The sequence below is a fragment of the Patella vulgata genome, chromosome 1 (assembly GCF_932274485.2).
Source record: "Patella vulgata chromosome 1, xgPatVulg1.2, whole genome shotgun sequence".
Taxonomy (NCBI): domain Eukaryota; kingdom Metazoa; phylum Mollusca; class Gastropoda; family Patellidae; genus Patella; species Patella vulgata.
In genome coordinates this window covers 51,824,768-51,837,036 of record NC_065879.2, presented here as the reverse complement: position 1 = coordinate 51,837,036, position 12,269 = coordinate 51,824,768, and the positions used below count along the sequence as shown (strand labels likewise).

At 35.1% G+C, this 12,269-nt stretch overlaps 1 protein-coding gene across 10 annotated transcripts in view; it reads right to left on the bottom strand.

The window, feature by feature from the left end:
• The window catches only part of LOC126830100 (rho guanine nucleotide exchange factor 9), a 313,984-nt gene that overhangs the window by 9,323 nt on the left and 292,392 nt on the right, over positions 1 to 12,269 (bottom strand). For 8 of the 10 annotated variants that reach the window (XM_050560380.2, XM_050560383.2, XM_050560390.2 and 5 more), the window contains 3 exons: positions 7,142 to 7,226; positions 4,677 to 4,835; positions 1,521 to 1,598 (listed from right to left, as the gene is read on the bottom strand). In XM_050560380.2, coding sequence (XP_050416337.2) covers positions 1,521 to 1,598; positions 4,677 to 4,835; positions 7,142 to 7,226 — 322 coding nt within the window. Of the gene's footprint in view, positions 1 to 1,192; positions 1,233 to 1,520; positions 1,599 to 4,676; positions 4,836 to 7,141; positions 7,227 to 12,269 lie in introns of those variants that run through there. The other 2 variants (XM_050560388.2, XM_056102552.1) reach the window with 2 other exon arrangements.

The window sequence follows — 12,269 nt, the reverse complement described above, 5'->3', positions numbered from 1 at the left end:
CTAGAGCGTCCACAAGCAGACGGACAGACGAGGTTGACAGCAATATACGACCACATTTCAATGTGGGTGTATAAAAAGGGGAGTAAATTAGAAAGCAGTACTAAAAATTCTGATGTAAAAAGAAAAAGCCAACAGTGAGTCTGATGTCCCCCGCCGAAATCCCCAAATAAATAGATGACAAATATTAATTAAACGCACATCTATTTTTTTCAAAAGTATCAAACAATCAAACTGATTATCAACTATACACTAAGTTTCATCACTCTCTATCAGATAAAATCAAAGTTATCTTGTCCCAAAGCATCGACAAAGGAAATTGCTTATCTCTGCTTAGCTTTAGCTCGATATGTTAATCATTGAACTCAGTCAAGACGAACATCTACATCAAGTTTACCGGTAAACATTCTACCTCAATTAGAAGCAGAGTTGTTATGTTCCAAAGTCTTGACCAATCAAAATGCTTATTGCTCCTTAGCCTAAGACAATTCTCATCATTGAACTTAGTCAAGGTATTGATGTAATGAAACTATGCACCAAGTTTCATCACTCTCACTTAATTAGAACTAAACTTATGTCCCAAAGCATCAACCAATCAAATTGCTTATCTCTACTTACCATAAGCAGAAAATGCTCATCTTCACACTCTATCAAGGCATTGACCTCATAAACACCTACACCAAGTTTAAATATTCTAGCTCAATTAGAAGGAGAGTTATTGTGTTCCAAAGTCTCGGCCAATCAAATTGCTTATCGCTCTGCTTACCCTGAGCAGAAAATGCTCATTATCGATCTTAGTCAAGGTATTGATGTAATGAAACTATACACCAAGTTTCTTCACTCTCACTTAATTAGAACTAAAGTTATCGTGTCCCAAAGCATCAACCAATCAAATTGCTCAACTCCATCAAGGCATTGACCTAATAAACACCGACACCAAGTTTGAACATTCCAGGTCAATTAGAAGGAGAGTTATTGTGTCCCAAAAAGTGCGACGGACGGATGGACAGACAGACGAACCCATTTTAATAGTCCCCTGCTTTCTTCGAAAGGTGGGGGACAAAAATTAGGATCAGTTGGTAAAAATAAACAAAAGAAAAAACAAACAAATCTAAATTGTATTAAAAAAGCATCAAATAAGGAATTCAATACACTTTATGTAAGGTTCAGGGTTGCCATAACAACACACAAAGTACCTTAAAACTTTTATCGCCGTGACAACCACAATAAAAATCCTGAAAAAAGATGTCAATTTTAATTTCATAGCAGAATATATTTTTTCTAAATCCAACACATGTAATTTGTTGAATTTATTTTTTGTTTTATAAACACTCAGGATAGATAATTTAATCCTAAATGTTTGTTATTATAGTTCACAGCGGATGTACACATTTGTAAGTCTTGAGTCATGCCTATATTTCTTGATTTGCACCTGCATGAAGAAATGAAAATTTGGGAGTATAAAAATCAAAAGATTTATATATGAACGAAAACAATTCTTGTAAGGATCATTTTATGCCTACCTTTTGATCCCTGTAAGTTTGTTTTTTGTTTAACATTGTGGATGGCTTTCTCTCGTATATGAGCAGGTATGTTAAAATCTGAAATAATAAACAATAAACTAGAACTGCGAAGCAGTAATGACGGGTTTCACCGGTGCCACGTTACCCTTGAACTTATGTCACTTCCGGTACCAATGAAACCGTTAAACAGGTTTCCACATAAGCATTGCACACATGAAATAAAATGGACGCAGAAACAACCAAATCCAGCAATCAATTCATTTGCTACATGTCAGTGATCCTGTCAAAATTACATTACTTCCGGTGATAATGAAAATGTTAAATTGGTTTATGAAATCAGAAATAGCATCATCACATGTTGAAAATTTTATGTAAATCCTATAATAATTGCCACCTTTATAGACCAAAAACCTTGAAAAATGACTTGTAGAAAATCGCCTATTTCTCTGCAACCGTACAAGTTAGAAACCATTTTGAGGTATCTGTATGATCGAATGAGTTCATTCTATTTGTTGATTGGAATCAAATATCATAATTTTAAAAACATTACAAATCTGATTCATTTGAATAAAATATCTGTTTTGAAGGCTAAAAATACAGTTTTTGCCAAAATGACGTTACTTCCGGTGATAATGAAAATCTTAAATTACTTGTATGATATCGTAAATGGCATTATGTATCACACAGTGAAAATTTCATGAAAATCGAATAATAATTGACACTTTTATTGACAAAAAAACCTTAAAAAGTGACCTGTTGAAAATTGCCTATTTCTCCGCAACTGAACAAGTTAGAAACCATTTTGTGATATCTATATGATCGTAAGGGTTCATTGTATTAGTTGATTTGAATCAAATATCAAAATTTTAAACAAATAACAAATATGACTCATTTGAATAAATTACTGGTTTCGAAGGCTATAAATACAATTTTTGCCCAAATTACGTCATTTCCGGTGATATTGAAAATGTTAAATTGGTTTGACCTAGTTAAAATTGACATTACACATCAAATGGTGTCACTTTTATGAAAATCGAATAATAATTGACTCTTTTACAGGCAAACTAGCGTAAAAAGTGACTCATGCAAAATTGCCCATTTCTCGGCAACTGCGCATATTACAAATTAATTTTCACATATATTCTCTCCGTATAGATTATTGCTACGAGTTTATGAAAGTTACGAAGTAATATTTTAAAATATGAAAACGCTGGATGGGTTGTAAATAGCTTAATTTTACACCTTTTTTCACCTTTTAATCGAAATAGCCCGAAAACGGAATCGAAATTAAAAAAAATGGTCCCAACATTTTGTGCGCCTTTAAAGGGCGCACAATTTCAGTTATACCAGATTTGAAAAAAATAATATTTGCTTTCGAAAAATGGTACCTAACTGTCAAAATTGTAGTTTTTTGTCAATTTACGCCACTTCCGGTGCCGACAGATAACACTATTGGTAACAAAAAAAATGACAATTGAGACAACGGGGCATATGAACTTTGTTTTATACAAATCGAACAATAAATAATTAATCTAGGACTGAAAAACTGAATTAGCCAATGGGGGCCAAGGAAAATTACCGAGACAAAAATTTTTCACATTTTTGCCCAAGTCAGAGGACTCGTTATATTTGTGTAAAACACGATTAAAAAATATTCATAAATAAAAAAGTTTTTTGTAAAAATTTAAATTTTCTAAATTTAGCGCCTAATATCTGCGAAGATTTGCCGAAAATCAAAAATCAAAAGTAGCGTAGCTATGTGCCCCGTCTCCGGCTATGCCAAAATGCATCGAAAGTTAAAATCCAATGATTATTGTTAAAATTACTGCAATATTTCTAAAAACGATAGCTTCGGTGATTTCGGACATTTCGCATTGTCGCAGAACGTTCAAAATAGCTTTATCCTCTAAGTCACACCCACTTTTCCGATAAAACCGAAGAAATCGTAACGATCCGACAATCAGTTGCTGAGATCTACTCAAAACAAAAGAAGAATAATAATAATAATAAGAATAATAATTTTAACAAAAACAATAGTGTTTCACACAAGCTACGCAGTGTGAAACCCTAATAATACAATAGTCATTCAGTCATTATTAATATTGACATATCTCATCTTTACTGATTCTTTGGATATCAAATGGAATAATCAAGCAGATTTAGATCTTCCCTTATCAAAAAACTTTTTAACGCCATACATAGATTTTGAATACTGTATCAATAATTTTATTTATGGCTGCTGGCAAAGGTCTTGGGATCTTGCAGGCACAAACCACATTAAGCCTCCTATAGGTCAAACAGGAGGGTCAAAGTTGTTTTGTGTCACTCTCGCATAGGTCATACCTTTTTAATTCACATTTTCATCTTGAAGCGAGAGCCTCAACCAGAATGTGTTCACTGTCATGTTCCTTTGACAGTTAAACACATTTTGATTGAGTGCAATCACCTCAAGCATGCAAGATCACGCTATTACCGTTGCCAGTAACTTCATTACTTGTTTGCCCAACTTGGGTATTTTTGTGAAATGCTAAATTTTTAAAAAAGAGACAGGATTTTATTATAAATTTTAATTTGTATATATATAAATTTAATATTTCTATTTTAAATGTTTATATACATAACAGATTGTTTTTATTTTTAAATTGGATTTACTGTGATATTGTTTTTATTTATGCATATAAATATTTTGTGTGATATGATTTAGCCTGTCTGGAATAAGTCACCATATGTTGGAACAGAAGGTCCGATGCACACCAAAGTTAATTCCATCTGAGATCTTTTGATCTTTAACATATATGTTAAGTTTCATCTAAATCTGACACAAATTGTATGCTCTGGAGGGTTCACAAACTTTGTACATATTTCACATAAAAGTCAGGGGGCATGTACAGGTCTAATGTGGGTGTATAAAACTCAGTTGAATTAACAAATTCGGCAAACTTGACCAACAACAAGTAGCCTTGCCACATGTGAAAAATCACATCATGGAAGATGATATTGCCAGCCATATTGAGCAGCCCTCCGACAGAGCAGCCATGTATAGGATCACTTTGTCAGAGCAGCCATATTCAGGAGCACTGCCAGAAAACACCAAGCTGTGTCAGAACATAAATCTTTTTATTCCTGAAAAACAAAAATCCTAAAATTTTAACATACTATTTTCTTGGTCATCTTTCACCCTTTGTCGTTCGTCTTCAAAAGCCTTCAACCAGCGTTGTTTAACATGATCTGATTTGGCTACTAGAAGGTACCACTTGTCTCTTCCAGTATCGTGAAGTTTCCATGCATGCCGTACAGTTACATTATATTGAGTATCTAAAAAGGGAGATAAATGTATGCATTTAAGTCAGGTTTTAAATCTTTACAACTCGGTAAATATTTCAAAAGATAGGTTGCCAGGCAACGAAACATATGCCCACAGCAGCTAAATCGTCCAGGGGCGATGACAATATACGACCACATTTCAATGTGGACGTAAAAAAAACAAATTGAGATTTCATGTACTGTAGTAATCCACTAGTCATATAAAAATAGGTCACATATTTTTACTTTTGTCGGTAATGAAACATTTATAATACACTAAAATCGGATTTTAGAGTAACAACTCATTAAGTAATTATCAGAAAATCATTAGAATTTGTTTGGCCCATGCTAATGTTTAGTATACAAAACATTTAATATCTAAAACCATTCAAAATCAATATACTTGTTTGTTTCAAGACCTTAAACTCTGTGTATCAAGCCAAGGTCAATCGAAACGATTATATATAGGCGTAAACACGGTGTATAAATATAAAATCAATCTGATGATAACTATGGCCATCAGGGGCGGATTGGGACTGGGAACCGGCCCGGGCTCCTGTGTCGGACCGGCCCCTTTTACTGACCACGGACGGGGGGTCCCGGGAGCTAGCTCTCCCCCAAGAAAATTTTGAAAAATGAACCCCAAATATGCGATTTGGTGGCATATCTGATTATAACCTTTGTCAAATAATATATCTCATAAATCGATTAATTTAGGTAAAATCCCCGACCTGCAAGTAATTTACAACCATCAACCTGTGAAATTATTATATCGTCATATTATTAATTAACGTATTATCATTGTATCGTCAAGAGTCAAGAGAATTTAACTGGTTAAAAGATAGGTTGACAGGCAACAAAAAATACGCCCACAGCAGCTTAATCGTCCGGGCAGTCAACAAGAGTTGTCACATATTTTTACTTTTTTCGGTAATGAAACATTTATAATACACTAAAATCTGATTAAGAGCAACAACTCAGAAAACCATCAGAATTTGTTTGGTTTTTATAAAGTTCTGCCCCATGCTAACGTTTTGTATACAAAACTTTTGATATCATGGATTTAGCTGTTCCAAGTCATAAAAATTCATTGAAATTCAATATACTTGTTCGTCTCAAGATCTTAAACTCTGTGTATCAATCTGAAGTCAATCAGATGATAACTTTAGCCTTTAGAGCGTCACAAGATTTTGCAAAGTGATCAAGGGCCATAACTCTGGCAGTAATTATCGGAAATTGCTAAAAATCAATAGATTAAATCAATGATATTAAACACTGTGTATGAATTTAAAGTCAATCGGATATTAATTTTGGCCTCTAGAGCATCCACAAGATTTTTTAAAGTGATCAAGGGCCATAACTCTGGCAGTAATTATTGGAAATCGCTGAAAATCAATAGGCTTCTTCGTCTCATGACCTTAAACACTGTGTATAAATTTAAAGTCAATCGGATTTTAACTTTAGCCTCTAGAGCGTCCACAAGCAATTGTGGACGACGGACCGACGGAGGGACTGACGGGGGCGACGACAATATATGACCACATTTAAATGTGGGTGTATAAAAATGGGACTAGTTGAGAAAATTTTGACCATTTGATTAACCAGTTAGGAATATTGAATTAGTAGGAATATTTTGACCATTTGATTTACCAGTTAGGAATATTGAATAAGTAGGAATATTTTCATTGAAAAATGTCTCATTTTTGTTGCCGGGAGCGCAAGCTGATTCCTTCTGTGATGGAAGGCCACGAGACACATTGGACAGAGTGACGAATGAGATATTCATGAAAGCTGCTTTTTGATTTTTGGATTTGTTGTCCCAGGTAAATTATTTTACCATGACTCCGAACATGAACTTTTGACACACTACACATTGATTAATCGAACATAGCATTAGTTCAGATAATGAATATTCGAGTATAAGGCCACACAAACTTAATTATGAGAATTGCGTTACCCACGACATTTTTGTCAGAAGCGGCGGGCGGAAATAAAAATAAAAATAAAACTTGATCTTGGACGCAAAATATAGCTACCACGACAGTGTCAGGTGAATCCGATGAAATTTCCTGATGAAATTCGGAATCCTGCAATGGCCCACACCCAGCACACCCGGCCCAGAAAGTCTATTATACCAGCCCATTCCAGACTCTGGTGATGGGATGGCGCCCGTTAAAGCCACCGGCCACATACAACATGATCATCATCGCTCCATGACCGGTACAATACCCCCCTCGCCACCATATAATGTTCAGCAGAATTGGACAAAATTATTTTTTTCATTTCATAGTGGGCGTATAAAAACAATTTAAACTGACCTTTTCCATCTTCCTGTGGTATTACTTCACATTGATCTAAATTAATTCTACCTTTATAACAGAAACTATTCTTCTTCAATATGTCCTGTGAAATATATACATACAGATCACTAATATATAAAATATAATGAAATGAGGTTTAACATCCTACTGTTCTACACCAGTAGGGCTAATGAGAGAGAGAGAGAAATGGGGTTTAACGTCCACTCGACACAAACTAGGTCATTTCGGGACTAACACATGGTTTAATTTTATTTACATAATTCGCCTGCGCGTAGGGGTCTTTAGCAGTGGGAGGAAACCGGAGGCCCCGGAGAAAACCCACATGGTTGGACAGGCGACCCTACTCCTTGCCACGTACAACCGGGGATTCGAAACCACGCCAGTCGACTCAATGACAGACTTTATGATACAGCGCACACACGCTAACCATTCAGCCATCCAACCCCCCAGGGCTAATGAAGACAGATATCAAATAAATAAATATCATTCAAACATGGAATATGAAAATAACATTAATTTTAAATCCTAAAGCCATTGTTTCATGAAACATGTGTGCTCTCGGGTCCACATGCACTTGAAAACATTTGAAATCCAGGAAATCTGAGATTGTAGATTCTCACCCCTTACCAGCCCCCCAAAAAACAGATGACACATATTAATTAATTGCATATTTATCTTTATCAAAAGTATCGAGTAATTAAACTGATTATCTATGCTTAGTCTAAGCATAAAATGTTCACTATCAAACTCAGATTTTGAAGTACCTGGTAGGGAGTGAAACTGTACACTAAGTTTCATCACTTTCCATCAGTTAGAATCAAAGTTATCTTGTCCTAAGAAATTGCTCAGCTCTGCTTAGCTATATTGGGAATATTAATCATTGAACTCAGTCAAGACATTCGCCTAATGAAAATCTACATGTATACCTCAATTAAAAGCAGAATTTTTTATGTTCCAAAGTCTCAACCAATCAAATTGATCATCTCTGCTTAGCCTTAGTGGAAAATGCGCATGAATGAACTATTACATCAAAGCATTCACCTAATAGACACCTACACCAATTTTGAACATTAATGAGAGTTAAAATAAAATTAAAGAATCCCCGCTCAACAGAATACACAACAGACTTGTAGAAGTAGAAGATTCTTTAATGGGTCGACGTTTCGGGTGCAATACCCTTTACCAAGATTAAATTATGATGATCCTGTGACGCCTTATATACAATAATGGTGATGACGTCACAGGATTTTTAAATTTATTTATGTACAGTATAAAGATTGTTAAAAAAAGAAAGAAAGGATCGTTAAATTTAATTGAAGTATAAGATTACATGTATGTACAAATTTGATTAAATTGCTAAAAAAGGATTAGAAAAAATTGTTTAAAATGATAAAAAAGAAGAGTTAATTACTAAGAATGTTTAAAGATTGATGATAATTATGGAGCGATTTAAAGTGAATAGTAGATAATGGTCTCCAGGATGGCTGATGCGGTGGTTGTTTCATCTTCTTCTGTATTGATGGGATAAGTTTAGGTGATAAGCGATGCATAGATCTAGAAAGTAGATGTGTTGTTGGCATATAAAGAGACCAGTGCGAATCTTCCTCTTAATTAGAATTGCCAATGGACAACCTCAACAAAAAGAGAAAAACTGCTGATGAACCAGATATATTTATCTCTGCACTTCAACAACAAGCGTCTTCCAGTAAACGCTATCCCGTATTTTAAACTTACCACAAGATTCGCACTGGTCTCTTTATATGCCAACAACACATCTACTTTCTAGATCTATGCATCGCTTATCACCTAAAGGATTAAGCCAGAATAAATTTACTCCGACTTTTCCCTCACATCAAGAATTCTGAAAAGTAGTAACTAGAATCCTCGCCAATTATTGGAAGGAAGATAAATCAACACACACTTGGATTTTATTTAGAAAATCTATTTTCCTCCCTAAGAAGAATAAATATCACCAATACGTACCAGAATGAGGAATATCTACTTAAACCTAATCGACACCCTAATTCTACAGCATTCATTTTATACGCTAGATTCTAGATAAACTGTTTTTCGTACAACCTTGCCGTTAAGCCTCAACTACCTTATCTTTACTTAGTATATCCTTCTCCCGTGGCCCTCTAACCACAGAAACTATATTTCATAGAGGTGACCAACAACCCTTCTATTTAACCTGAATACTATCCACCACTCATCATTATCACTGATTTCACGATCCAAAATAATTGAACCACCAAGCTACGTAATTACTCTTTTTAACTCTATACTCGCTAACCACGCAACCTTCAATCCAATCGTAGCAAACTCCTTACGTATTCTAGTCTTTTATTCCTCCTCTGCACGTTTGAAGACTAGGAGGTTCCGGATGACCGAGACTATACGTATCAACTTATCCCATCAATACAGAAGAAGATGAAACAACCACCGCATCAGCCATCCTGGAGACCATTATCTACTATTCACTTTAAATCGCTCCATAATTATCATCAATCTTTAAACATTCTTAGTAATTAACTCTTCTTTTTTATCATTTTAAACAATTTTTTCTAATCCTTTTTTAGCAATTTAATCAAATTTGTACATACATGTAATCTTATACTTCAATTAAATTTAACGATCCTTTCTTTCTTTTTTTAACAATCTTTATACTGTACATAAATAAATTTAAAAATCCTGTGACGTCATCACCATTATTGTATATAAGGCGTCACAGGATCATCATAATTTAATCTTAATAACGGGTATTGCACCCGAAACGTCGACCCATTAAACAATCTTCTACTTCTACAAGTCTGTTGTGTATTCTGTTGAGCGGGGATTCTTTAATTTTATTTTACTACTCCGCCCCGCCGGTATCATCTTTTGATCCAGTCTCCACGCAGATGTATCAGCCTGTCCAGCTTTAAATACTCTCTAAGGGAGTGTTGCCGTACCCTTTTCCTGTTTCCATTAATGAGAGTTATTGTGTTCCAAAGTCTCGACCAATCAGATTGAAGACTCTACTTTGCCTAAGCAGAAAATGCTCAGCATCAAACCTTGTTAGGGGATTGATGTCATAAAACTATACACAAAGTTTCACCACTATTACTCAATTAGAATCAAAGTTGTCGAGCTCCAAAGTCTGGACCAACGAAATTGCTTATCGTTTTGCTTACCCTGAGCCGAAAATGCTCTCATAACCCTGTCATTTGGCTTGTCTTGACTGAAACCTGGCTCAAACCACAAGGTGATGAATCAAAAATTGCTACAATGACACCGAATGGTTACAAATTTGAACATAAACCCCGTGTGTCTAGAGGCGATGGCATAGCCGTAATTTATCGAGAACATCTTTCACTGAAATTCTATTCTCCAAAACTCAAAGAAGTTAAATCATTTGAATATTTAGAATGTTTACTGACATGTGCACAAACTGCAACAAGAATATTTGTCGTATATCGGCCTCCAATATCAAAGAAAAATCAATTGAAGAAGGCAATGTTTCATGATGAATTTTCCAATTTACTTGAATATGTTCTTTCTTCAAAAGCCAGACCAATTATACTTGGTGATTTCAATTTTCATTTTGATGTTCAAAATAACCCTGACACAGCCAAGTTACAGACTCAATTACTCACAAACAATCTTATTCAACATGTTAGTTCTCCAACCCACATGAAAGGTCATATTCTGGATTGGGTGGTTTAAAATGTTGCTGACAGTACTGTGGAAGATGTCACTGTGTCAGATCTACAAATCTCGGACCACTTTCTCGATAAGTATGCTCCAACAATAACCAAGAAGATTCCGTTCAGACCTGATTCGCCATGGGTGTATACTGATGATGGGCGATTGCTTAAATCTGAAAGGTGTCAAGCTGAACGAAGATGGGGAAAATCCTCTCTGGAGGTTCATCATCAAGCATATGCAGACGCTCGAACCCTTGTTGTCAAGGAAATCAGAACAGCTAAACAGAGCTACATGAATACCAAGATAGGTGAATCATTGAAAGACTCCAATGCTCTCTATAAATTAATGTTTCAACTTATGGGTAAGACAGACAGAGACATACTTTTTCCTGATCTTGATGGATATCAAGAAATAAAAGAGGCTTTCTCAAATCACTTTACAGAGAAGATACATAGCATCCAAAGACAATTTGACGACATTGAGTTTGTATCATCAAGTACTCCCTCCCCCCTTATTTGAGTTTGAAACTCTTACTGAGGCATTGCCTATTCTAAAAAGGGCAAAACCAACAACCTGTAAGCTTGATCCTGTCCCAACAACACTGATTTTTGATCATCTCGACCTAATGCCAACAATATTCAAAACAGCTCTTGTTAAACCCTTGCTGAAGAAACCAGGTCTTAATTCTGAGGAATTAAAAAACTACCGCCCAGTATCAAACCTTCCATTTATTTCCAAAGTTATAGAACGTGCAGTTTGTCTTTGTCTTTCAGAACATCTGTCACTACATAATCTTTTCGAGCCATATCAGTCTGCTTATCGGCCATTCCATTCAACAGAATCTGCTCTTCTTTGTGTGTCCAATGATATACGTACTGGTATCACTAGGGACCGGGTATCATTCAGATTTGATGAAAAAAGGAAAGAAACTGAGCTTACCATCTATAATCTAATACACATATTCAGTTAATAGATTACCATGCAGAAAGTGTTAAATACCATCAAGATTCATCAAAAAACGCCCAGTTTGTGCTACCGTTTAGTTTGACATCGGTTGTCTAGTTTATGAAACTAAATGGTCATAAACTGGATGACCAATATCGAATCTAAACTAAATGGTCATAAACTAGATGACCGATGTCAAAACTAAATGGTGTTTCTTAAACTAAAACTGAAGCATTACTTCTTGGTCCTGAATCTAGACGTGATCTTTGCGGTACAACCAATGTCCATGTTGGCAACCTCTCTATTCCAATTTCAAATAGTATAAGAAATCTTGGAGTGATATTTGATAGCAATCTCAATATGGAAAACCACATCAACCATATATCTAAAGTGTGCTATCTCATTCTACGGAACATTGGGTGTATCAGGAAATATCTTAATGCTGATTCTACTAAGATACTGGTGTCCTCGTTGATTCTTTCCAGAATAAATT